General features: G+C 39.0%; 1 protein-coding gene across 3 annotated transcripts in view; it reads right to left on the bottom strand.

The window, feature by feature from the left end:
- The window catches only part of LOC130905239 (phosphatidylinositol 3-kinase regulatory subunit alpha), a 59,260-nt gene that overhangs the window by 15,924 nt on the left and 15,901 nt on the right, over positions 1–27,435 (bottom strand). The window contains exons 3-7 of one of the 3 annotated variants that reach the window (XM_057818418.1): positions 14,652–14,744; positions 14,504–14,578; positions 11,912–12,043; positions 11,093–11,294; positions 10,378–10,460 (exon numbers count right to left, since the gene is read on the bottom strand). In XM_057818418.1, coding sequence (XP_057674401.1) covers positions 10,378–10,460; positions 11,093–11,294; positions 11,912–12,043; positions 14,504–14,578; positions 14,652–14,744 — 585 coding nt within the window. Of the gene's footprint in view, positions 1–3,472; positions 6,748–7,716; positions 10,298–10,377; positions 10,461–11,092; positions 11,295–11,911; positions 12,044–14,503; positions 14,579–14,651; positions 14,745–27,435 lie in introns of those variants that run through there. The other 2 variants (XM_057818419.1, XM_057818420.1) reach the window with 2 other exon arrangements.

Below are 27,435 nucleotides of genomic sequence, written 5' to 3'. Positions count from 1 at the left end.
AATTTATGGAAGCTACTGATTATAGTTATAACCAATCAAAACGAGATATTTGCAATTCTCCGTTTTTACGCTGGAAAACAATGAACAGAATAGAAAGCCTTTATTCTCATTATACAAAGAAGAACGAGGTTTAAAGCTTTGAGATCAATGAGAGTAATATGACAACACAACGATTTGCAAAAATAGTGATTATTCAACTATCCAAATAATTGTTTGTGGCAGCCAAACATGCAACATGCACTCAAAGAAGCTGTTTTAATGAGCACTAGAAATGAGTCATACATTCACTCAAATGCCATTGATCCCCCTCTTCCATTGATCCTAAGGGCCCGCCCTCTCCCCTCTCCAACGTCGAGACGCTCCAAACATGTCGATTCAAGGAAACGGAATTCCATTGAGAAAAGCTGCCAATGAATCCACATAACCAGCAGAACGTTACGTTAGCCCAGCCTCATTTTTGGAGTGGTGGTGTGCGTGCGGATTGCAGGCAACAGCTGGTGAGATGGCGTGCGACCCGTCGGAACATTGCGAACAGCGGAAATAATCTTAAATCTGTGACCGTGCCCCTCCGCGCTGACAGTTTCACGGGCGGCACTAAAGGTACCGCTCTATTTTTAACTCGCCTTGGCGGTGAGCAAGGGAAGAGGGGGGGCTTCCTGCTTCTGCACTTATAACATACTACCATTAAAACCTATTCTTTGCATTTTCTACAACCTATCAAACCCAGGACTGATGCGACTGAATGAATTTGTACAGTCACCGCAGTACTTGTACACAGAACAAACCGATAAATGCGTATTTTCTACCACAGATATATTATATATTATTATATTATATATATTATATGATACTATATTGGACTGCAAAAAATTTTATTTCACATCCTTTACATAGCCACCTAATTTTAAGCACATATCCCAACATTGGCAAATCCAACAGGGTAGGATGGAGGGACAACTGCCACCTTAAAAGATAGGCTTGCCACCCCAGTTTGCACCAATGAAAACTTAAATTTGACATTTACTGCCATCAATTAAGTAGTGAAGTCTGTGAGGATCCTTATAACAAGAATAATATAAAAATGTATATATAACATTTGCCATATGTTGACACTAGGAGTGTAACAACAAATCTGTATGGATTAATATATCGATTTATTAAGCACAATTGAACGTAATTCAATTAAAATGCAAAATGACTATGTTTTGGGTATGCCGTTTTGTAAAACAAAAAAATATAAATTTAATCAACAAAATTGTCACAAACCTCAAAACTGATTTGTATTTTTTATTGCTTTTGCTAAATTGGAACTGATTGTGTTAAATGTCTTTGTTTGATATCCATCAATCGAAGGCCTTTGAATTGAATTGTTGCAGAATGTCTTATCTTTGACCAAAGATAACCATCAAGAAAAAAATTTCCACCCTCAAAACGTTCCTGCCACCCTCTCACCTCTCACCAAAATATTTTTCTAGATCTGCCCCCGCGCACGATATAGTGGATAGTTGCAATTCTGTACAAAGCTACTTGACCACAAGCTTTCTTGTACTTTGCACGGTGTCCTTGCTTTACCTTAAAAGTGCCTATTAAGTCATTAGCTACCATTGACAAAGCAGAGTAGCTCTAAAATTAGCTAGTTTTCATTGACCGTAAAAGAACTTTAGCATTTTACCACTTCAAACACTTAGCAGATATGCTATCTCCGGCATATTTACATTGATGCTTTGGGCTAACATGCTAATCAAATAAACAAATAAATAAAATTAGCTACCATTGACGGTGATAGACGAAGCACAGTACCTCTAAAATTAGCTGGTTTTCAGTGACCGCACAATAACTAGCGTTTTGCCACTTAAAACACTTAGCAGCTATACTAACTCCTGCATTTGGACACAGATGAATTGGTCTGATAAACAAATAAATAAAATTAGCTACCATTGATGTTGACAGCACCAGAGTAGCTCTAAAACCAGCTAGCTTTCATTGACCGCGCAATAACTTTAGTATTTTACCACTTAAAACGCTTAGCAGCTATGCTAACTTTGGCATATGTACACAGATGCACTGGGCTGACATGCTAATTTTAGAAACAAATAAACAAAATTAGCTACCACTAACAGTGATAGACGAACCAGAGTGGCTCTAAAATTAGCTAGTTACAATTGACCGCACAATAACTTCAGCTTTTTACCTCTTAAACCAGTTAGCAGCTATGCCAACTCTGGCATATATACACGGATGCTTTAGGCTGACATGCTAATCAAACAAACAAATAAAATTAGCTACCACTGACGGTGATAAATGAACCAGAGTGGCTCTAAAATTAGCTAGTTGTCATTGACCGCACAATAACTTTAGCCTTTTACCACTTAAATCACTTAGATGCTATGTTAACTCCGGCATATTTACATGGATGCTTTGGACTGATATGCTAATCAAAAAATTATGATGAGTGGTTCTAATTAATTAGTTCTAATTAACTTTAGCATTTTTACCACTTAAAACACTCCAGTCTCAAACTAAGCTAAAGAAACACATCAACAACCTACTCACTGTCCTGACAGCTTTAATGTTAGTTCATAAATTAACTCATTGGCTGCTATTAACGGTGATAGATCGTCATCATTGGCACTGAAACATGATCATTGAATGCTAACCATCCCATATCAAATGGATTTTATGTCTTCTGTTGTCATTTTGACATTTTGTGTGGCCCGCGAAAGTAAATCGTGTGCATCCACTTCATGTTTCTCATTATCATGAAATTCATATAAAATTTCTGTCGTCCTTAAATAACAAGATTGAGGATTTCAGGTCATTTGCTGTTCATTTTTGAGCGTTTCTGAATCACTTCCTGTTCTGTAACCCAAAATTGACAAGAAGTGACCCAGTAATCTCCTCCAAATGAATAGGCAGTGATTTGAACTCAACAGGAAGTGACCTGTAAATGCTCCGAAAATTGGAACGACTGGCTGCGAATGCACTGGTCTCGATTCGTCCCTCCCAGTCTAAATGGATTGGGCGTCTAGCGCCCTCAATGGCAACTATTGAGTTAACAGAGTCGCTATTCTAGTGGAAGATTTTGGTAGCAACTTGTTGGTTCCTATTTTTGTAAACACTGACACCTTTTTTTAAAACGTAAGTTGATTCTTGGCGAGGGCACATCGATAGATAACCTTTTGGGATATAAAGTGTCATCGATATAGCACCATTTCGATATTTTGTCACACCCCTACTTTCGAGCGTAGTTTCCAGTTCGGGTACAACTCAATAGACCTGGCCGTCAGTCAGCCACACACAACTCGAGACATTTTTTTGAGCTGTCAAATCCATGTGGCAGATCCCCCGCACATCCCCTTGAAAGTTGAGTCTTGTCACATACGTGACCATGTAAATTCCCCTCGGAAGGAGTTGAAAAAAAAAAGGGAATCCATTAAAGGGATCCTGCTCGGTAACGCGTTACATCACTCACCGTAGCCAATCAGGCAGGAGCTGTGTCACCGGGCGCTCTGGCATCTTTCATTTCCCGGCGGCGATGAAGTAATCCCAAAAAGCCCCTCCCTGTGTTTTCCCTCGCTTTGATTGCTGACCAAAAAGCACCGAAGAGGATCATTAAATGACTCCTAAAATGTTCCGGGCGTTGTGCGGTGAAGCGACCTCGCGTGCGTCTGACATCCCTCGTCCTCAGCCTGCCTCACGCTCTTCCTCGCTCTCTCTCTCTTGTCCCTGCAGCTCACTCAACCCCTCCCCTCTGCTCTGCGCTACACACAAAGCAAAGCTAACCGTGCTGCAGCAAAGCACGTCCACACCACACGCTCAAATCCCTCTCCCCCCCGCCCGCGCAGGGCTCCGAAATACGCCGGTAATCCCGCGGCGTGACACGGATAACCGCCTCTATTTCCTGAGCGCTGCTAAAATAGACGCCGCTTCTTGGAAAGGTGGAATGGCCGAAGAGGAATGTCGTCGGGTCGTGCTTAAATTAGCGCCTGAAAACGGTTGCCCGGGTGAGGCAGACAGGAGCGTTAAAATGGTAACTAGGGTTGTCCGATAATAACTTTTTAACCGATATTCTGATATTGTCCAACTCCAAAAATCTGATACCGATATCAAACCGATACTGTTATATATGCACTTAGCGTGTTGTTGCTAATTGTACTGTGATACCCCACTGGATGCTTTAATAATGATAAATGTAACAACTTCAAGATTTTCCAAATAAATATTCTGTGAAAAATAAGCCAACAACTTCAACTAAAGTTACGGAAACAGTGTCTATATTGCACCACTATATTTATTGTTGAAATCAAAATACTGTATTGGCCCTGATTATAAGACGACCCCCTCTTTTTCAAGACTCAAGTTTGAAAAAAGACTTTTTGAACACCAAATTAATTTTTATACAGAAAATTATTACATCTGAAAAAAATGATTATAACAATATATTTGAGAGATATGCAAATTAATTATTAATATGTAAATAATATGTAAACTAAAGTGCAATCACATTCATAAATGAGTGGCTTCTGGTTTTTCAAATGTAAATAAATCAATCCATTGTGATAAAACAACAAAATTGCAATAACTGCATTAACCATCAAAGTGAAGTCTGACTATAACTGTAGTCTTGAAACAAATCTGAATAAGGAAAAACTGCAATAAAACAATGCAAAATGGTTAAACTTGAGACTAGGTGAGATCTGTCATGACAGAACATCACTTCAATGATATCTGGCGCAATCTAGCGTCGTGAATGGGTATTATGTCTAGACCGCGAATATGAGACGACCCCCACTTTTTCAGTCTTATTACGATGCAAAAAACACCATCTTATATTCGGGCCAATATGGTAGTGCAAACATCAGTTTTTTGGCTCAAGTGCAAGTGCAAAATGCCAATAAAGCACTGCCATATCACCACTTCAAACAAATTTAATGCCCATGCCCAACTGCAGATCGTTTCACACACACACAAAGTGTAAGTAGAGTTGTCCGATAATGACTTTTTAATTCCCAACTAACCAACTCCCAAAATCCGATACTGATATCAAACCGATACCGATATATACGGTCGTGGACTTTACATATTATGGCTTATTGTATTGTGATGCCCCACTAAATAATTTGATAATGATAAATGTACAACTTCAAGGTTTTCCAATAAACACTCTGTGAAAAATAAGAACGACTTCAATTGTAGTTATGAAAAAAGTGCCTATATTGCACCACTATATCTATTGTTGAAATCAAAATAATGTAAACATCATTTTTTTGGATCAAGTGCAAGTGCCAATAAGCCACTGCCATATCACATATGACTCAAACAGTGGTTCTAGCTCAAAATAACAACAAAGGCACACAGCTTCTGCACAGTGAATGAGGTATGTAATGAGTTTATAATTCATTATTTTTCGATCATTTATTGTTTATTTAATTTGTGCACCATGAAAGGAAATGGTCTACTCATATAACAAATCCCAAGCATCTGGGTTTGGAGACATCTAATGGTCAATAAGCATAACGGCTGTGCTACGCTGTGACCAGCCCTTGTACAAAGGCATAAGGCTTCTACATTCTCTTTGAAGGCGTTTGTTGGCCGGCACTTAGTGGGTTGCAGAGGGTTCTGCGGCACCCCCTGGTGTTGAAGAGGGGGAAAAAACGTGTTTCGGTACGTTCTTTTTTTGTTGTTGAAAATAAATTAATAAAACATTGAAACAATAGCATATTTAACTTTGAGGATTACATATAAGTATTGCAAGAGTTTTTTTTTTTTGTTAATACCACCATTTGACACCTTGCTTGTTACCGGGTCACGTTGAATAAGGCGCTATTGGAACGGAAAAGTAAACTGTTGACAGAGGAGGCGTTAACATGGCACAAAAACGAATTAGCAATTTTTTCCCTTACAAAAACAGCGAAATTGCCATTGGGCACGCCTTGTATGGAGAAAACGCGCGAGCATGACAAATGTGGACCAAAATGGCTGTTTTGGGATGGGAAAAACTAAAAGAACTCCTTAGCACCCCCTGCTGTGAGTGACATCCAGCGCCCCTGGTATTGGCTCTCTTATTCCGCAATGAACTTATGTTCTCTTATCCCTCAATCCATTTTCTCTACCCGATACTACCATCCACCAAATGTCACATGAAAACGGCATTTGTTCATAGATAAGCCCCAATGGACAATAGGCCTCAGCTGTCCTCACTGTATTATGAGATATTTACACCAAAAGATATTAACCGGTAACGCTTTATTTGACAGCGGCATCATACGACAGTCATCAGACCAAAAACCACCATGAAGCGTTGAACCAATTGGCTGCAAAGCTTTATTTCCTCAAGAGGCTTCATTTGGCCATCACTGCTCCCTTGGGGAAGACAGTCAACCTCTTCTGGCACCTGCCTTCAACATTGTTGTTGTCCAACATGCCTCCTAGCATGCATTGCAGCGCTACAGATGTAAAAATCAAATTTCATGTCCTGTGCTAATTATTTATTCAGTTACTGTTCCAGTTGTTTCATTAATTGGTAATTATGGTATTTGGTTACACTTTATTTAGCAGTGGCGCCATAAGACTGCCATTAGACAATCCAATCTGGATGTGGCTTAATTGTTTATTTATTTGGGTTAATAGGCAACACATGCCTCCTAGCATGCATTGCAGCACTACATACGTAAATAACAGTCATAATTCATGTTTTGTGCTAAGTATTTATTCAGATGCTGTTCCAGTTGTTTCATTAATTGTTAATTATGGAATTTGGTAACACTTTATTTGACAGTGGCGCCATAAGACTGTCATTAGACAATCCTATCCGACAAATTATCTCACTTTTGAATGGATGTAAAAGATCCAAACTGGACATAAATGGAGTTAGTAACATAATTTGCCGGATTACACTTAATGACATCCATCATATGCATTCAGTAATGCCCATGATAGTGTCATGTCATAAATATGACCGTCTTATGAAAGTCTTACGACACCAATGTCAAATAAAATTTTACCAAATACCATAACAAGCAATTAATGAAACAACTGGAACAGTAACTGAATAAATACTTAGCACAGAACATGAATTATGACTGTTATTTACATATGTAGCGCTGCAATGCATGGTCGGAGGCATTTGTTGCCTATTAACCCAAATAAATTAACAAATAAACCGAATTGGATTACAAGCCGCAGGATTCAAAATGAAGAAAAAAAGTCACAGCTTAGTCCAAAAATTATAGGAATTACAAATGCATACACAAACATATATTAGCTGAAGCAACTTACAGCCTTATGTGGGCCAAATCAGAGCGCCGCTATTGTTTATCCATGCGAGACGTCTGAGTGCTCCTGTGTAGAAGCATTATTGAACTAAAGTCCAGCCAGACCCAATACTGCCACCAGAGGGCAGTGTATCCTCCACCATTAAACAAAATACAACACTTTTGGACTTTTTGGACAATTATTTGAATTTTCAAAGGGTTAATTCTGACTTACACGGAAATTTGGGTTACGTCGCCAGCGTAGGAACGGAACTCGTTCGTAACCTGGGTACTACCTGGATTACCTTTTTGATGTATCGTAAATTATGATCAGAAGGGCCTGTCATCGATCACTCTAACTGAACATTCATCTGAGCGAGGGATTTTTCCAAAAGACGCACTTGCCGGCCTAAGCTATTGTACGCTCTCCAAAAATTTCCCAACAAAAATAAAGACGACTTACGTTGCAAGTTGTGCATGTTTCTCTAATTCCTTGGTGTCTTGCCTTTCCAATGACCAAAAAAATCGCATTAAATCCAATTCAGTTCCTGAGCTCCAGTACCATAATGTCAATTTTCATGTGCTGCCGCCCTGGTAGAATCCAGCTAATCCGTTGCAGCGTACCTTACGTTTCCACGCTAATGATTAGCCTCAGTTGTTGCGCTGCGTGTGAGCCGAGCTGTGCTCTCTCTCTCTCTCTTGGTCTTTCTTTCCCCGCCCTCTCTATGTTTGGAGAAGAGGAGGCAGCTTATGATTAACTTGCAAACTTTCAAATATTTGCTGAGCTGGACACTTTGAGGGGGGTGGGGACGGGTGCAGCAGGAGGCGGCGAGGGCTGAACAAGAGGTGCTCTGTGGCAGCTCCGCTTTCCGGCCAACCAAATCTAAGTGGACCTTTTGTCGCTCGCCTAAAATAGAGCAGGCCTCGCCGGGAGGAGACATGCACACACATAGGCCTTTCACTTAAATATGTACAATTATGTGCGCGTGCGTGTGTGTCAAAGGCTCATGGAGCACCTGAGATACTGTAACTGCCGTTGCGTTTCGTGTGTCTACTTTTATCTAATTTAAAGTGGAAGTTCAGAATTTTTGACATTAGGCTTAATTTTCGAGTTAGCGGAGGTTTAATTAGTCGGTGTAGTTGTTTCAACAAATTCCGTGAAGTTTGTTAGTTGCAGGACTCCGGAGTGGCTAGGCTAGCGCGAGTCAATGGTGCTTTTTAGCATGCCAACAAAAAAACATGTACACATGAGAATCACAGATGATCCCTGCAATCAATAGTGTTGGCTAGTAAATTAAAAATTAGCATTGCATGTCAATTATTGTAGTACGAATAGCAACATTTGTAATCCAGCAGCTCTGCAGGGAACAGGATGTCTAGGTAAGCAGGGCGGAGTGACATCAAATAGTCTTTTCTTTTAGTGGGAACTAAAGGAACTCCCTATCCCCTAAATCAATCACCCTGACGCACTGTTTACTCTTTGACCACGACATGGTTTCGTTTGAACAGTTATATATCTGTTACCATCGCTTTTTTTATTGGCATGCTAGCAAGCTCGTGCTAGCTTAGCGACACCAGAGCTCTGCAACTAACAGATAACTAACAAACTGCTAGGAATCTGTTGAAACACACTCCACTGACCAATTAACTCGAAAATTTAGCTTAATGTAAAAAAATCTGAACTTTCCCTTTCTTATTTAATAAATATGGCTGTTGGCAATGAATGAGATGGTTTTGATATAAGCGCATTGCATGACAATGACAGCGATAGATATCCAATTCATTCTTGCCATTCCTGCGTCTTGTGGGTTGTTTTTTTGCAGTTATTCGCAGCATTGCCAATTTTTGAGTGAGTTTTTTTTTTGTGGTTGTTTTTGGTTCATTTGCTGTTTTTGACTTTTTGATGCCGTTTTTCATGTAAAAAAACCCAAACAATATATATATATTATATACTTATAAAAAAAATATATATATTTTTTTCTTTTCTTTTTTTTTTTTTAAATAGATTTTGGGTGTGTTTTTTTCCCAAGAGTTTGTCATGTTTTTGTGCAGTTCTGCCTTTTTTTAACTACAGAAAAATCAACAGAAAATGACCCATAAATGCGTTCTTGGAGGTCCTGTTTCTTGCTGATTTTTGCTGTTTTGCCATTTTTTGAGTGAGTTTTTTTTTGGTTGTTTTTTTTTTGTCAGTTTTCAGTTGTTTTCCCCATCTTTTGCATTTTTTTATATAATAATAATATATGATTTTTTGTGGTTTTTTCTACGGGTTTAGTTGGTGTTTTTTGTGCAGTTTTGCCTTTTTTTTTGGGGGGGGGGGTATTTTTTTTTTTGGTTGTTTTGTTTTTTTTTGTCAGTTTTCAGTTTTTTCCAGCCCATCTTTTGCATTTTTTAAAATAATAATAATATATGATTTTTTGTGGGTTTTTTTCCTACGGGTTTAGTTGGTGTTTTTTGTGCAGTTTTTTTTTTTTTTTTCCTGATTTCACCACAATACCACAGAGCATTTAGTCAATCTTCCCGGGTTTGGGGGCATTTACAGGTCACTTTTTGTTGATTTTGTGTCACTTCCTATTACTATTGGGACATTCCTGGTTCACTTCCTGTTGAGTAACCCTAAATCAACAGGAAGTGACTTGTAAATACCCCCAAATCAACAGGAAACCAGCCATAAATGCCCCAAAATCAATATGAAGTGACCCAAAATCACTTAAAAATGGCCTAAAAAAGCCCCAATTGGACATCTACTTGCGATTAACCCAAATTCACAGTAGAAGGATGAAAAAGCCACATGATTGGACGTCCATCACCGCCGATGGCAGTCAATGACTGCTTTTTCTTAGTAATGTAGTTATTTCAAGATAAAACTTTGCCTTTAAAGAGGCTTGTCAAAATATGTCATCTTAAAATCAGTTCATGGTGTAAAAGGGTTTTTTGAACCACTGGAAGTGCAACATATTTTTGCTAAGTAGAGACTTTTGTCCAATCCAGATGTTTTTTGGCAAGAAAATGTGGCATCTGTAAAGCTCCCTTTTACAGCATATGCCCAGTTCAACTCAAAATCATTAGCATGGCCATGTTTTCAAGTTCAGCCTTACATGACAAGCAGAAAAAGTGGAAAACGCACCTGGAGCTGTCTGACTTTCAGTCCATTCGCTGGCCAGCAGAACCTCGATAATCCTGACGTGGGCATCAAGGCTGGGCTCACAACTAAAAAAAAAATTCAAAAATAATAAATTGACGTCAGTGACTACTGTTGTTCTAATTTAGCCTGCATTTCAAGTATCCTTGATGCACAGAATACTGGATTAAATAAAATATAATGTTCATTGTTTTCAAACTGGAAATCCTGTATTTGTAATCGTTTTATTTTGAAATAAACACAAAATGACAGCAAAAAAAAAATCATAACAGTATTACATGTTGGGTGACTAAAATTCGGACAATTTTAATTCTGTGATTTAATCATGAGCCGATTAGTGATTGATTTCAACAAATTCCATGCAGTTTGTCAGTTATTTGTTAGTTTCAGGGCTCCAGAGTGGTTAAGCTAGCACGAGTCAATGGTGGTTAAACCCCCGCCAACTCGAAGATTAAGCCTTATGTGAAAAATTCTGATCTTCCACTGTAAATTATCGGAAAGTCAATTACATGCGTTGACATTTTTCTGTTGTCATTCTTATGTTGAAGCAGCAAAGGGAGAAAATTTGGTAAAAAGTAACCAATAAATTAAAGTAACTTAGTTACTTTGATAACAAAGTAATCAGTAAAGTAAATAAAATACTTTTTTAAGTAATCTGTGACAACACTGCTGTTATGTGGTGTCCAAAAGTTCCTCCAACCTTGTGCTCTGCTGTCTGAAGAACACTGGGCTGAAAATCTCGCCCAGTGTACGAGCACTCAACAGGTTCTTCGCGGCACTCTGGCACACGCGGGCCAAATGGCGCAGTACGCACTGGAGGGTCAGCCAGTATTGCGGAGGAAGGCCTGGGTTGCTGGCGATGCGGTGTAGCTGCTGGGCGCATTCGTCGGGATTGGACACTTCTACGCAAAGTAAAAGGGAGTGGGGGTAAAAAATGAGTAAATACAAGTCCTGAGAAAATAGCAATACAACTTGAGGAATGAGCGCAAGTCAGCTTTCAAAACCGCATCCACGGGTGACAGTGAGTGCAAGGTACGCTAGCAGTCAATTGGTTTTGCGAGAAGCTTGTTTTAGTCGCCATTAACCTCACATATCCTGTTTCGGGACATGTGACAGTCAGTGAAGTAACACAGAAACAAAACCACAAGATAGACTGTCATCAGAATTACACTTCAATGCACAAATCCTCTATATGTGCAAAACTGTGCACCGCATTATGACTCTTCCTTACCTAAATCCAAAAGGGATCTGCTAGTTTTTGCTACTCTTGTAGCCAGAACATTAATTAAAATGCTCCCAAAAGGGGAAACGGATAATAAATTAAACGACCCAGTTGATAGTGAACGATTCTGAACAGAGCGAGGGTGTTTATTCAAAGTGGAGCGAAGATAAAACCGTTTTACAACATGTCTGGAAATCAAAGCTTCCCAGAGCGGTTTGCTCTCAGAGAACTCTGTGTTCAGTACAGCGGGACGCAACGTCACTACTTCTTCCCGGAGAAACTGATACAGAATCTCACCCTTGACGGTGTGCACCAGCTGTGCGTACACAGTGGGCGGGACGATGGGCTGTGGGAGATCCTGAAGGTACCGGCGCACGCCATCACACAGGGTGGGAAGCTCCATCTTGTCCAGATCCACGGATGAGGGATCTGAAAATAAGCCGTATTTAAAAAACAGTCGATACTGGCAAAAAAAACGTATAAAAGACCTAAAACCTGAAGATAAGGGTTGTCCTGATCACATATTTTTGCATGCGAGTCTGAGTCACCTAACTTGGAGGATCTACCGAGTCCAGAACTATTATGTTGGAAACGTGTTAAGGAGGTTAAAATCTTAGCCTAATGCTAATGCGAATGAGAATGCTACGAATTACATTTAGTGTGTGATTATTACTCAGCACAGACCTTTAAAGGCTAAAGCAATATTGCATATTCTCTCTGGCCAAGACAAGAAAACAAATCTTGCCGTGTGTGCAAGCCTTGAGAGTGTAGAGGGCGGGGGTGCAGCACGTCACGAGTGACACAACCAGACGATACAGGCTAAATAAAATATCACATATTGTGAACATGTGACGGACACTCTGGCGCATTTTCGTCTCGTCAGACGAAAACTGGCATTAGGCTCGTTATGTTTTAGTCTCCCAAAACATGTTTTTACCTTGTTTTTGTCTCGTCATCGTCATGAAAAAAAGTTTTCGTTGACCATTTTCGGGATAATCATCGTCGACGAAAACAACACTGCTTTCACCAAAACACATTCTTAAACCCTTGTAGTGGTGATAATCAAAATGTTGACCTGTTTTCTGACATTTTACAGACCAATTGGCTTCCATTAAAATGGATTGGGCTGGTATTAACATCAACGGCAGCCAATTAGTTAATTAATGATCCAGATTCAGCATTGTTGATGACAATAACAAATATATTTTGTCGATGAACCATTTTTTCATAACGAAGACAAGACGATAACTTGTCTTGGGTACTGAAACATAACGAGATGACTGCAAAAGGTCGGTATTAGAGCTGCAGTGTTGTTAATCTTATTATAAAAAATGTAATTAATTATAGTTAGAAATTACTTCTCCCAAAAAGTAATTGCGTTAGTAACTCAGTTACCTGAATGTAAGAGTAATTAGTTACTTGGTGTTTTCCTTAAAAAAAAAAAAAAAAAAAAAAACTTAGGTCACACTATGTGAAGTGTAAAAGGTTTTTGGGACAATTGGCCCTAGCCCAATTCTTTACCCTAATTTACCCTTTACCCTGAATCAAACGTTAAAAATTGTTAAAATTGCTCCCATTACTGCATTAGTTCCCTTCTGTCTACTTTTGACATGTGGAAGTTTTAAAACGGTTTCATCATTTAAAGACAGATTCAAGTCAAGATTTTGCCAATTTAGGAGTATTTTAGATAAAAAATTACTTAGGTTCGCTAGGAATGTTCTCTACAACAGAGCCTTCCTACGAAGTCTACTGCTTTAAGATGGCGGCTGTTTACTAACGCATCTAGTTCCTATACTGTACATGTTGCTAACGCCCCCGTGTCTGTCATTTCAATTTCGCATCTAGTTATATATATATATATATATATATATATATGTGATATCTACCATGTCTACCGTATCTACCATATCATGTGGGCGTAGTTTGTAGGCTATCGGCTACAGTCAGGTATTATTGGAGCCACCTAGCATCGCGTTTGCTCGGCGTTACAAATTTTTTGCCTCCTCCCCACTCTGCTCTGTCTTCTCGGTGAGTCCGTCTCCCTAAGATTTTTAGCGCATAATCAAACCAATATAGCAAGGCATATTAACGCACGCCTTTCCATCCTCAGTAACGGTAATGGCGTTGCCAAGATGAGAAAAGTAATTAATTAGATTACCCACTACTGAAAAAAACGACGTTATATTCTAACGCCGTTACTAACAACACTGTAGAGCTGTCCTGACTGGTTTCCTCTCCAGGCTCGCTTGTTTAGAAACACATGGTAAGATTTGTTTTCTAATCTTGGCAAGAGAAAATATGCAATGTTGCTTTAGCCTTTAAAGGTCTATGCTGAGTCATCATCACACACCAAATGTAATTTGTAGCGTAGCATTCGTGTTAGCATTAGCATTTAGCTTGGCGAGCATCGTCTTAAAACTCTTGGACAACTGTTTTTACTTACAATTCGTGGCGTCCATGTGGGAATAATTATTTGAAAATAATGCACTGTTTTCCTGATGAGTGTAGATTATCATCATGAAGTTGGTGTTGCCTTTGTAGACGGCTTAATATGTGCTTGTTCATTCGAAATTGTTGGAAACCTTTATTTATTTTGTAACTAAAACATTTGAATTTTACAGATGTATATTGAGTAATCATCAACTACAGCTAGACAAAAGTAGTCCGAGTTTCCGAAAACTAGACAAACACATTTTGAAACGACTAAAATGTGTGTGTAAAAAGTATTTTCTTCCAAAAGACAAAAATTGAAAGGACTGCCCATAACAACACTTTGGTCCAGCAATATGTAGTTTGCAATTCATAATGCAACATCATTATCGATTCTAAAATATTCAATTAAGTAAATCGAATTTAATTGTGATCATACCAACTATTGATCAATCTTACCTAACTCAAAATACTGCCTGACTTCATGACCGCCTTCTGCAGTAAAAGTCCTGTACAATGTGGGATTCTCCAGACCTTCAAAAAAAAAACAAAAAAATGAGGCGTCTACTATCTATAAGCGTAGCGCTCAGATTCAAATCAAACTCACCTTTCCTCTCGATGGCGTCGAGAAGACGGGTCAGGTGGGGCGGGGCTGTCTCGGGAAGGGAAAACTGCTCCGTCAAGTCCAGCAGCCATAAGCCTGTAAGCAATCAAAAAAGGGGAAGTTTTGATTAAGTACTGGAAAATTCAATTTCTGGAAAACACCGTGGCAATGCTTTCGCGATTGTCAATAAACTCGGGTCACTTCTTGTGGATTTTGGAACATTTCCCTGTCACTCTTGATTTTAGGTCACTTCCTGTTCATGTTTTAGGTAAAAAAATAATTACCGCCAATAGAAAGTATTTTGCGACTCCTCCAATAGATTTTTTTGTGGGTCTGAGTTTAAGGTCAATAGTAGTGAACATAATTTTTTTTGTGGCTATTAACTACAGGTGTGACAGTATATTGCGATACTGTGTGGCCCAAATGGTTATCGATATGCTCCCAAGAACCGATATACAGTGATCCCTCGTTTTTTCACGGTTAATTGGGGAAAGCGCCCCCCACCCCCCGCGTTAAATGAAAGTCCGTAGAGGCGGAACTTATTTACATTTTTTTAAAAATTATTTTTTTTAAAATGTGTTCAATGTACATTGGTTGTTCATTGGAAACAACTGCAAAGAGATACATATAAAGACATGTTTTTTCACTTTTTTACTAAAAAACAAAACAAAAAAACAAATAACTTTTATATATATTTTAATAAATGTTTTTAAGCACTTTAAATTTAATAATTATGATAAGTTTTAAACATGTTACTGACCCACAGAATTATTTTCAAATAAGAATGACATAAAAAAGTCTTCATTAAATGCTTCATTGAGTGAGTGCACTCAAATCCGCTCACTTAAGCACAATGAGTTGCCACAGCAAATGTTTAACAAGCTAAACGATGATTGACACATGCGGCGCCTTGAAGTTTCGGCTTCCAAGCTTCTCTGCCAAGATCAAACCTCAACGCCTGTCAATCATCGATAACTTTAACAAGCAATACCAGTGCACTGCCTGACCAAGAAAAGCAGCAGGAGGGAGAGTGAGAGAGTACGTGATCAGATTGGGACTGCTCTATAAAATACTGTTGTTTTTTTTTTTTTATTGAAAAAAAATCTGTGATGGACTGATGTACAGTGTATCACAAAAGTGAGTAAACCCCTCGCATTTCTGCAGATATTTAAGTATATCTTTTCATGGGACAACACTGAGAAAATGACACTTTGACACAAGTAGTCTGTGTGCAGCTTATAGAATAGAGATAATTTATTTTCCCCTCAAAATAACTCAAAATATAGCCATTAATATCTAAACCCCAGGCAACAAAAGTGAGTACACCGCATGGGAACTATATACATCCCTAAATGTCCAAATTGAGTACTGCTTGTCATTTTCCCTCCAAAATGTCATGTGACTCGTTACAGGAGTGCTGTCAGCATTGCTGCAGAGATTGAAAAGGTGGGGGGGGGTCAGCCTGTTAGCGCTCAGACCATATGCCATATTTTACATCAAATTGGTGTGCATGGCTGTCACCCCAGGAGGAAGCCTCTTCTGAAGACGGTACACAAGAAAGCCCGCAAACAGTTTGCTGAAGACATTCAACAAAGCACATGGATTACTGGAACCATGTCCTATGGTCTAATGAGACGAATATTCATTTCTTTGGTTCTGATGGTCTCAAGCATGTGTGGTGGCGACCAGGTGAGGAGTACAAAGATAAGAGTGTCATGCCTACAGTCAAGCATGGTGGTAGGAATGCCCCCCCCCCCCCCCCACCTCTTCAATCTCTGCAGCAATGCTGACAGCACTCCTGTAACGAGTCACATGACATTTTGGAGGGAAAATGACAAGCAGTACTCAATTTGGAATTTTAGGGATGTACGTTTTTTCAAAGGGGTGTAATCACTTTTGTTGCCAGGGGATTAGATATTAATGGCTATATTTTGAGTTATTTTGAGGGGAAAATAACTCTATTATATAAGTCTCATTTTGTCAGTGTTTTCCCATGAAAAGATATACTTAAATATCTGCAAAAATGCGAGGGGTGTATTCACTTTTGTGATACACTGTATCATTTTGATTAGGTGTCACTGTTTAAAAAAAAGAAAGGAACCGACAGGTTGCTACCAAAATCTTCAATTACAATAGTGTCTACGTTAGTTCAGGCTGCCATTGACGACACTAGTCATCAAATTCATTTTGACTGGATTGGACATCTAGGGCCATTAATGGCACTGAAACCAGAGCATTCTCTGGTGAGCATTTACAGGTCATTTCCTGCATTTTAGGGTATTTACGGGTTACGTCCTGTTGATTTTGAGTCACTTCCTATTAATTTGGGGAAATTCCCGGGTCACTTCCTGTTCCGCAACCCAAAATGAACAGGAAGTGACCCGTAAATACCACAAAATCAACAGGTGGTGACCCAGAAATGCCCCGAAATCAACAGGAAGTGACTGAAAATCAACAGCAAATGACCTGAAATTCCCCAAAATTAGACTCACTGGCTGCCATTGACAGCGCAAGTCATCAAATTCATTTTGACTGGATTGGACGTCTAGCGCCGTCAATGGCACTGAAACCAGAGCATTCACAGCCAGCATTTTGTGGGCATTTAGAGGTAACTTCCTGGTCATTTTAGGGCATTTACAGGTTACGCCCTGTTGATTTTCAGTCACTTCCTATTCATTTGGGAAAATTCCCGGGTCACTTCCTGTTCTGTAACCCAAAATCAACAGGATATGCTCCGTAAATTCCCCAAAATCAACAGGAAGTGACTGAAAATCAACAGCAGATGACCTGAAAAGGCCGAAAATGAAACTCATTGGTTGCCATTGATCGCCATAGACCAATCCGTTTGAAGTAGGTTGGATGAACACCTTCCAACGTCAACTGAATTAGACATCTCAACTTGATTCAATTTACAGCACAAGGATGAAAAGAGCTCGTTTTTCTCTTTATTACTTGTATAGTAACATTTTGTAGAATGATTTCCTGACCCGTGTATCGATAATTATTATATCGCTATATCGTGAGATAATCATAATCGCGAGCCAATTGTATCATGAAGTACCCTTACTGGTCATGGATGTTAATAAAGCTGCACTTTGGCTAAAAATCACAACGAGGGGGAGGAAAATTGAGCACAATTTAACGTGCGGTTAAACGTAACTCAAAGGAAATGCTGCACTCTGCTTAGAAGCTAGCAGGAAGTTGAAAAATGAACGGTGGCGGTCCAGTAAAGGCATTTAAAAAAAAAGTATTTACAAGAGCGTGAGGCGCTGGGCAAATACATACGCTGTGATGTGAGGTAAGCCAGGTCCATGTTTTTTTTTTTTTTTTTTTTAATACTTTCCCTTTAGATCTTTAGTAGCAGGTGTGGACATGAAAATGTGCTGAAAGGCTCGACTGTCTTGGCTTTTAAAAAACTATGAATGGAAGTCTTTCTTGTAAGCATATTTTGCTTTCAAAATGAACCCCCCCTCCCCCCCCATTTAAAAAAAAAATCAGGCAATTAAACAAACTCTTTTCTAACAGCGTCGCATGCGTTCCATCGGACCAATAATGAAACGCTTCATCCCAAGCCACTTCCTCTTTGGCCGCCATGTTGCGTGTGAAGAAAACGTCTCGTGACCGCATTCAAACACGCGAGAGCAGCGCTCATCTGGAAGATATTAATGGGGTGAAGGAGCGAAGGATTATTCTCAGAAGCCGTGAACCTTGAGACGGAATGCCAAATGTTTCTCTAAATAGAGCGCAGGAGCTGCCATCGCACACCTATTTGACCAGATATCCAACACGGATGGCAACTTTTTCTGAGAAAGTCATTCGCGAGCCGGAGTTCTATTTAGAGTTCCAATCTTTCCCCATTCCTGCCATAAAAATGACTGCAATATCTGAGCTCGCCTTACTGCAGATAACATTTCAGAGCCTTGTGTGAATCATTAACGTCGCAGGTGGCCACAGTGTCCCTGGCGTGACACGCGGTACCGAGATGGGGTTTCTTCTTGGTACTGCAGATGGACAACAGTGTTGTTCTTGTCAACGATGCCGATTACGTAAATATTTCATTGACAATTTTTTCATGATTATGACAGTTTTGGGCACGTTACTTTAAAAAAGTTATTAATTATAGTTACTCACTACTTCTTCCAAAAAGTAACTGAGTAGGTAACTGAATTACTCTATAGTAAAAGTAACTAGTTACCAGGGAAAGTAACTATTTAAAAAGAAGTTGTTGTATGTCAAAGAATTTGAAATTATCTGAGCAGTATTCGAGTCAGTTGAATAGAGAAGAACAGACAGGTAGTTGTGTTATAGAACCTTGTAATATTTATTGCACCTCACCAGCAACAGATTTATCCTAGACTTGAAGTGCAACAAAAATAAACAGATTTGAATTGCTTCCCACAGATGTCGACAAAAGCTTTGCCCCGGGACATAAATTACACTTTACATGCACATTCTTTCCTTTAATTTCGACCAACTTGAAATAGTGTTTATATCTCCACCTCGTAAAGGACAAATTTTCCTCTGAATGCTCTGCCATCATATCCCTCTGCATCTGTTTTGCGTGTGTGTGTTTGCCGCACGCGCTGTTCCGGTTTTGTGTGAAAACACCGGCTTTTTTGTTGTTTTTTTAAACAAACTTTATTAACAACAAATACACGTATACAAACATAGGGCGAGACAATTCACATATAAACAACCGACTCTGAAGTACGTGCGCTGCTCGAGCGTTTACGTCACAGAATGGGGGATCATGTGAGATCTGACAACAACGCAGCCATATTGGAAGCAGGTCTGGCTCGCGGGACATTAAACTTTAACTTGCCAGTTCGATAAAGAGACAAACTCGTGACTAAGCCGATGAACGGATATGTGATCAAACTTAAGGATGTGAACAATGTTTAACCTTATGAGCAACTCCTTGTGATTTTGCAAGTTCACCCACTTAGAAAATAGGTAGAGGTCTGAAATTTCAATCATAGATGCATTTCCACTCATAAAGACATCAACTAAAAAAAATCTAGAAATCACATTGTATGATTTTTTAAAATAATTTATTTGTAATTTATTGGGTTTCATAAGTATTTGTACACCTGGGAATCAGCAATAATTATGACCCTCAAAGAGTTGTCAGTCTACTTTTAAAAACTAAAAAATATCCACCTTTATCGCATGAGTAACCACCCACCCACCACCCATTTGAGCTCAATATTGTCACCTATGCACCCCTCAGTCAGTCATAATCCAAATTCTACCATGGGCAAGACCAGAGAGCTTTCAAAAGACACCAGAGAAAAAAATTGTGGCGCTCCACAAAGCTGGAGAAGGCCATGGGAAGATAGAAAATGCAAGAAGATTTGTGTGGAGGAATGGGCCAAAATTCCTGTTTCTATATGTGAAAACCTGGTGAAGAACTACAGAAAGCGTCTGACCTTTGTAATTGAAAACAAAGGCTTTAGCACTAAATATTAGCACTGATTTTCTCAGGGGTACAAATACTTATGAACCCCAGTAAAGTACAACTAAATTACTGAAAAATCAGAAAAGAGAAAAGAGTTCAGACACCACTGACTTAGACCCCATCAGGTTTAAAGAGATGCCGCTGACCACAGGTTGACTTCGACGGCCACTCACTTCTGTATAGAAATCATACGTCAACGACACTGGTGAAAAAGTGGCTTTTGACGGACAGATGGCCATGTCAACACGTCTGTGGATAATTCAAGCCTTCGAAGAAATGCGTCTAAACACGCGCGGACAAAGCGCAGGCCGGCGCGAGACGGCACGTCTGAACCGGGCGAACTTCAGACTGTGTGGGCAAGACTGGGCCGGATGCTAAATTTAGCGCATGCTTGGGATAAATATAGAGGAGACGCTCAAATGACCGCAATTTTCAAGTTATAATGTTTCTTCTCGTCTGGGGAGGTGAGGCGGTGACAACATATGGACGGCAAAGCTCACGTGGCGGCCAGAGAAGTGCGGATTTTGTGGAACACCCGAGAGGAAGGCGAGCCGAACATTGGTATGGAACGCCCCTAAAAGCATTCCGCACCATGGTGACATGCCAAGAGAGCATCGGCCAAATAGAGAACTGTTGCCGGACGACTCTACGATGCAAATAGTGCTAATACTTTCAAATTAGGGCTTGCAACAAACGATTATTTTTATAGTGGAATAATTAGTTCACATGCAAAAGTAATTTATATTCTGTTTATATTAGAAAAATCAGGGAATATTGAAAAAAAAATTTCAATTGCAAATAATAAGACATTTGACTTTACATAATTTACAGTTTCCATTAACTGACATAATACTCAGGATTTCTCCTTGTTATTTTTAGTATCTATTTTTAAAAATTAAATGGAAAAATAATTTAACCAGTATGCATGGTAAAGTGGATGATACGAGCACAATGTGTACCATGAACGTGCTCGTATCATTTATTTCTGCCATAGGAAATAACAGAATTCCAGGTAATGCGTGCAAAATTTCCCGTGTTACCCCTAAATAATCATTCAAGGCATTTTTAAGGCTAAATAATCTGGAAAAGGACTTAAAAGTACAAAACAAGCATTTACCACATAGTAGAACCTGAACGCTTATAATCTTTGCAAAGATGACGAAAACACCCAATTTTTTGCTTTGTTTCAATTCCGAAGATTCTTTTATTTTTCTCGGCACGGTCTTTGGTCGCCATTTTTCTGGGAGACATGGTTAATGTTCACTTGTAAGCACAAAGGATTTGGCTGCACTTCAATAGAAAATTAGGCAACAAAAGATGAGCGGCATAAGTTGACATGAGATGCTCTTAGCGGGCCGTCGAGCCACTTGGGGAGACAAACGCGAACTACAGCGTTATCTTGAGATATGAAAGTTTCGGTACACGGTCCGCAATTAATCACATGAAAAGTTTTTTGATGTTTTTTCGCGACACATTACGACAAATTATTCATCATACAAAAGATAATACTTACTGTACCAGATCATTCTCGCTCCCAGCTATGCAATAATGTAACTACGCTTGACTACAAATGCAAACAAACAAAATATACACACCACAACTTGCCACACAATGCCCATGTTTATGAAACAAAAGAAGAATAACTTTCAAGACACAAATAACGAGAGACAGCTAGCAAGCAACGGGTACCGAAGTTAGCTCATCTTAGAGCACTCCTTGCTTAGAGCTCGAGAAGTCATGTGATAACATCTGTAGAATGAGCCTTTAAAAAATACGCTTAAACGCCACTAAGGCGCGTAATTATATAATTGTAAATAATTACAAATAAAGCAGAGGGGATTGCTCTAAGACTGGAAGGGAAACTCAGATTCCCCCCAAATATCATTGACCAAATATGCGCCACAACACATTCAATCTTTGCTCAGAATTAGCTTCTCACGGGTAACGATGCAGCTTGCTTTTCATTCAGTCTCGGAGCTTCACAGTCCTTCAAACAGAGTGGAAGCTGAGCTTCTCCAGAGTTGAGAGTGCATTGTTTCACTTCAGCGAAACGAGATGAGTCATTGACTAAAGAATGGGTTTATTCCGCCAATCGGACGCCGTACGTCTCTGGGGGACTACGTTCAGTGGGTTGGGCTCAGCTGGCCCGGAAGCTCTCCTGCATGATGATTGGATGATTTGCCTGAGGCTGAATCCCTTTTTGGTTGACAGCGAAATTAACGAATCAGTGTTTTTGTTGTATTAACGTCCGCGAAAGGGTTTTTTAAAGTATCATTTCATTGTTCCGAGTTGAACCGGAGACTTTCATTTTCGTCCTAGCCACACTTGGTTTGTTAAAAATGACTAGACAAAAATTGTTCTTTTATTTCTGGTGTTTTTTTTCTAGTGTAGCTGCTTGTGTTTGGAAACTTGACTTCTGGTACTCTAGTGTCTTTCCATACCGAGCAGCCCATCTATTGTCACAAAGCACTCACAGGCAGACACACATTGAGCTTCACCTCATTGGAAGACCAACATCCACCACTGAAAAAAGACAGTAGGGCTGCAGCTAATGATTATTTTAGTAGTTTATTAATCAACTAGTTAGTTCGAAAAATTGAGTAATCAGATGCAGAATAAATTTTAGGAGATGAAAGGGAATAAAACAAAGGCTTGCTATGATTGCACTTTCAAAGGAGCATTAAATGGAAATACCAAATAAGATTGTTTTAAAAGTGTTTCTTCAAACTATGCAGAATTGCACACTCATTTTTTCAAGAAATTAAAATACCTGAGCTAAGCCTTAAATGGTATATAAAAAAATAAATAAATGAGGATCTAAGTGCAACAAGAGAACAATTGGCTAACTTGCATAGCAAAAGTCTGCTAGCTTAAATGCTATAAAATCCCCTTTTTTTTTTTTTTTTTTTTTTTAAAACAATGCTCTCAACAAATCGTTCAAACACATATTCCCACAAAAAACTGCTAAAGATAGCTATGAACTGAATTACGAATGCATAAAAAAACATTAGCTCAAACAAAAACTTACCATATGTTGGTCTTAACAGGAGCAGCTGGATTCAGCTATGTTAAATGAGTTATGTCATATTCACTGTTGCCACTAGAGGGCCGTGTAGCCACGTATATTAATAAAACTAAATGCAAACACTTACGAAACAAACCATTCCAACTCCACTCTAATTAAACGAATACTCGAAGCAGCAAAATTTGATTCGAAGCTTTTTTCTAATAGAATTACTCGATATATGGCGGAAAACACTCAGGTGACTTGAAGTTCCGCTCTGAGACCCCCAATTTAGCCAACTTTCAAAATTGTCCGATATGCATGTGTGATACATCATTGGAAAGCTTAAAATCTCAATTTTCTGGGGGAAGAGAAATTTTGAGGAGGGCATTTTTTTTTTTTATTAATGTTTTTTTAAACAGCAAAACCCTACTTGGAGGTGAGAGCACGCGAGAACAGAATTACAGACGCCATGACTTTAACGAGATATTATCGCGTACTTACTTTGTTTCGATCTAAAAACTCCATGTAGCATGTATCACTGAGTGTCAAGACACAGCTGTGAATGGCCACAGCTGGATTTTTTGGGGATTTTATGGGTGAAACATGGTATTATAACAAGGGTCTCGATGCAGAAATCGCAGACATCAAGGAGTGGTCGAGATGTTCTTTTTCATATATTAACCCTTTTAAATGTTTTTTTTTCAACTTTGTTTGTTTGTTTGGATCAATTATTTATCATCTAACATGTCGGAGAAAATGCGACAGCAAAAAAAAAAAAAAAAAAAAAACAATTAAGCTATAGTTATGAGGTAGACATCCGTGACTTTTTATAGACGCCATTTTTTTCATTGTGACATAATTTGTTTAAAAGTTTAAAATATGTGAGTGAATTAACTTTTAAAGTCGTTTTTCTTTTTAAACGAAATATGAGACATCAATGAATGATTCTAAGCTAAAAACAACAGACATTTTGAATAATAATTATAATTAATTACCTTCGTTTTATGGCTGGGTTGAAACAAAAGCGGTTGCGCGATGTCTGTAAACAGGTGTTTTCAGTGAAAAAATTGATTAATTGAAAATAGTTCGGGGGCTTAATGTGCCATGAATCTACTATGGCAGCATATAGACATATTGTTCTATCAAACACAACAGTTGTTTTAGCTTAAAATACAGCAGTTTCTTTTAAAGAGCAGTGCAAGAGCAGAAACTGCTTTTTCAGTCTTGTCTGTGTTTTCCGCCATAGTTAATTTGAGTTAATCGATTAACCGTTGAAGCACTAAAAGATAGGCAATTAGAGGACATGACAGCAATTTGAATGTGTTTTAGTAGAGCTTGCAACGATTAGCATGTAAAACACCATTCATTATATGAAAAAAATCATGATATAAAAGCTACTCGGGAAAAAACTAATTTCATATCTTTAGGTATCACTGTAGAGAGCTGTCATGCCACTTGGAAGGATGCTGAGGCACTCGGAAACGTTAAGCCAGAGAGAGGCCTTTATGGATTTCGCTTTTATGGTGAAAATTTGCTCGCATAATTAGATTCAATGCTCGTATCGTGAAAAACTCGTAAAGTGAGGTTCCCGTAGGGTACACTGTATTTATTAATTCATTTCAAAAGCATGTTGGTCTCTACCACCCAGGTCTGCTCAGGTCACGCAGAACTGGCACAAACATAAATTCCAAATTCCTGTCAACTTAAAATTTGTATTTATTTATACATTTCAAAAACAAGGTGGGCTTCTCTACCTTCCGGGTCTCCTCAGGTCACGCACAAACATTTAAAGAGTGGCTTCAGTATTTCACATTTCTGTCAAAGTGGCTGGAGTGCTTCCAAAATGTGCACTGCGGTTCATTTTATTCAAAGTGTTCGCAAACAAAACGTGGAGAAAAGTCCCCCCACCTACCGATACCCTCCAGCTCTCGCAAACGGCGTGTCATGCGCCGGCTTGAACAAACAAACCATTTTCATGTCTTCTCCAGGGCCTTGACTCGATTTAACCCATTTGAAGCCACGCATAAAAGCCACGTTGAGCTGACGGAGTCAGGCACGGTGCCGCTTATGGGCTCCGCGAGGCTTTTCGGGAGTTGCCTGACTTTTGAACGTTACCAGATGTGCTAGCTATTCCACAAAAAAAGTACACATAATACAACCTTCTCAATCTTTATGAATAACAGTTGAACCTACTTTTATCCAGCAGGTTTTGAGAAAGAAATGACTGGGTTGGATATATTTTCCTTCCACCTGGTGTCACTTTGGAATTAGCTTTTAATCAAGTAACTGTCGCTAGCTAACTTTGGCTAATGTCTCGACACATTTCAGTCAAAATGGATTGGACATCTAGCACCGTCAATTATATTGAAAGATGAGCATTCACTGCCACTCCTCCCAGTTTATTTATTGACGTTTTGTTATCAATGGAAACCTATGAGTTAAATTGGTGCTGCAACCATTAAACAATTAAATTGAGTAATTCGATTAGAAAAAAGCTTCGAATCAAATTTTAGACTGCATTGTAATGGTTTGTTTTGAAAGTGTTGCATTTAGTTTTATTGATTTGTGTGTACACACTTCCCTCTAGTGGCAACAGTGAATATGACATAACTCATCTAACATGGCTGAAACCAGCTGCTCTCTGTTAAGACCAGCATAAGTTTTTGTTTGAGCTAATATGTTTGTTAATGCATTTGTAATTTAGTTTAGAGGTATATTTACTAGGGTTGTTCCGATCATGTTTTTTTTTTTTTTCTGTAACGTTAAATACAATTAGAAAACGATCTAATTAATATATATATATTTAAAAAAGGTATGTCCGACATTTTTTTGCCGATTCCGATAATTTGAAAATGACGTGATTGGACCCGATCGATCAGGACATCTCTAATATTTACCTTATTTTTTCCTCCGTGGAAATATGTGTTTGAACGATTTGTTAATAGCTTTGAAAAAGTTAGCATTTTATAGCATTTAAGCTAGCGCCTTTTGCTATGCAAGTTAGCCAATTGTTCTCATTTTACTTAGATCCTCATTTATTTATTTTTATACCGTGTGACTATTTTTATTTGGTTTTAAATAAATTTATTCCTTTTGTAAAATGAAAGTGTACTTCAACAAATCTTAGCTGCCCCTTACATTCCTAACCATAAAAAGGGACAAATTCTGCAAAGAAGATCAAGATCCTACAGGACTGGCCAGCCCAGTCACCAGACATGAAAATCATTGAGCATGTCTGGGGTAGGATGAAAGAGGAAGCATGGAAGACGACACCAAAGAACGTTGATGAACTCTGGGAGGCATGCAAGTGTGCTTTCTTTTGTGTTCCTGATGACTTCATCAATAAATTGTATGAATCCTTGCCGTAGCCAATGGAAGTCATACAAAATATTAAATTTGGATCTCACAGCACCACTACTTAATTCGCTTATGTTATGTAACATATTTTTGTACTTGAAGTACATTTTTTGTTCAATTTTCACACTACTTTCTGTAAGCGACAAAACTTTTGTCTTGCCAAAATTTGACCTTTATGTCTTCATCTTTTTTCAGTGAAACAATATATTTTTGTACATTCAACGTCATTTGGGAGGGTCTTAGCTTTCATATGAGCCATTTCTGAAACCAATTGAATAATTAAAAGTCAGGTTATTAGCAATTGTTTCTACAAAATGGATAGGCGACGAGATTTTTGTCAGGGACTGTATAGTTGCTCTCATCCATGAAAGGGTTAAAAACATTGCGCGACCGTTTTTTACATGAAGGTCTGTCTTTAACTTACTGGCTGTCATTGACACAGACGTCCGATCCATTTGAAATGGGAGGGGCTGGAAGCTATCAGTCACAAGTGAAACATAATTAATCACCGCCAGCCCTCTGTAGATAAAAACTATGGCACTCCAGCTAACCTGACAGCCAATGATGGATGCTGCCAGAGTAGTTATGTAAGTACCCCCACCCTTATGCACGTGTCCCGCACTCTAAAAAAGCCGCTCAGGCTACGTTCGCACCTCTCGCCGTCTGCGCGGCGCTCTAATCCCGCCCGCAGACGCCGTCAAAGAAGCTTTGCTCGTCCAGTCGCTAATGAGGCGCGGCCCACTCGGACATTTTTGTTTCCGAGGCTCTTCGGCGACCGTTCGACGTACTTTGGCCGCGAGTCTGTACACGGGGGGAACAGTTTGAGTACTGTTTGTCTACCCTGGTTTGCTTTTACGCTCAAGAATATCAGGTTGCGTCCAAAGCGCAGTTAGAAAATGAATCAGTAACTCTCAGATGAGTAACTTGAGTGTATTTTCTGGAGGACAGCATGCAGGGTTTGTTTT

This window comes from Corythoichthys intestinalis, chromosome 17, assembly GCF_030265065.1.
Source record: "Corythoichthys intestinalis isolate RoL2023-P3 chromosome 17, ASM3026506v1, whole genome shotgun sequence".
NCBI lineage: Eukaryota > Metazoa > Chordata > Actinopteri > Syngnathiformes > Syngnathidae > Corythoichthys > Corythoichthys intestinalis.
The sequence above is the reverse complement of the archived record's forward strand: the minus strand, read 5'-3'. Positions and strand labels throughout refer to the sequence as shown.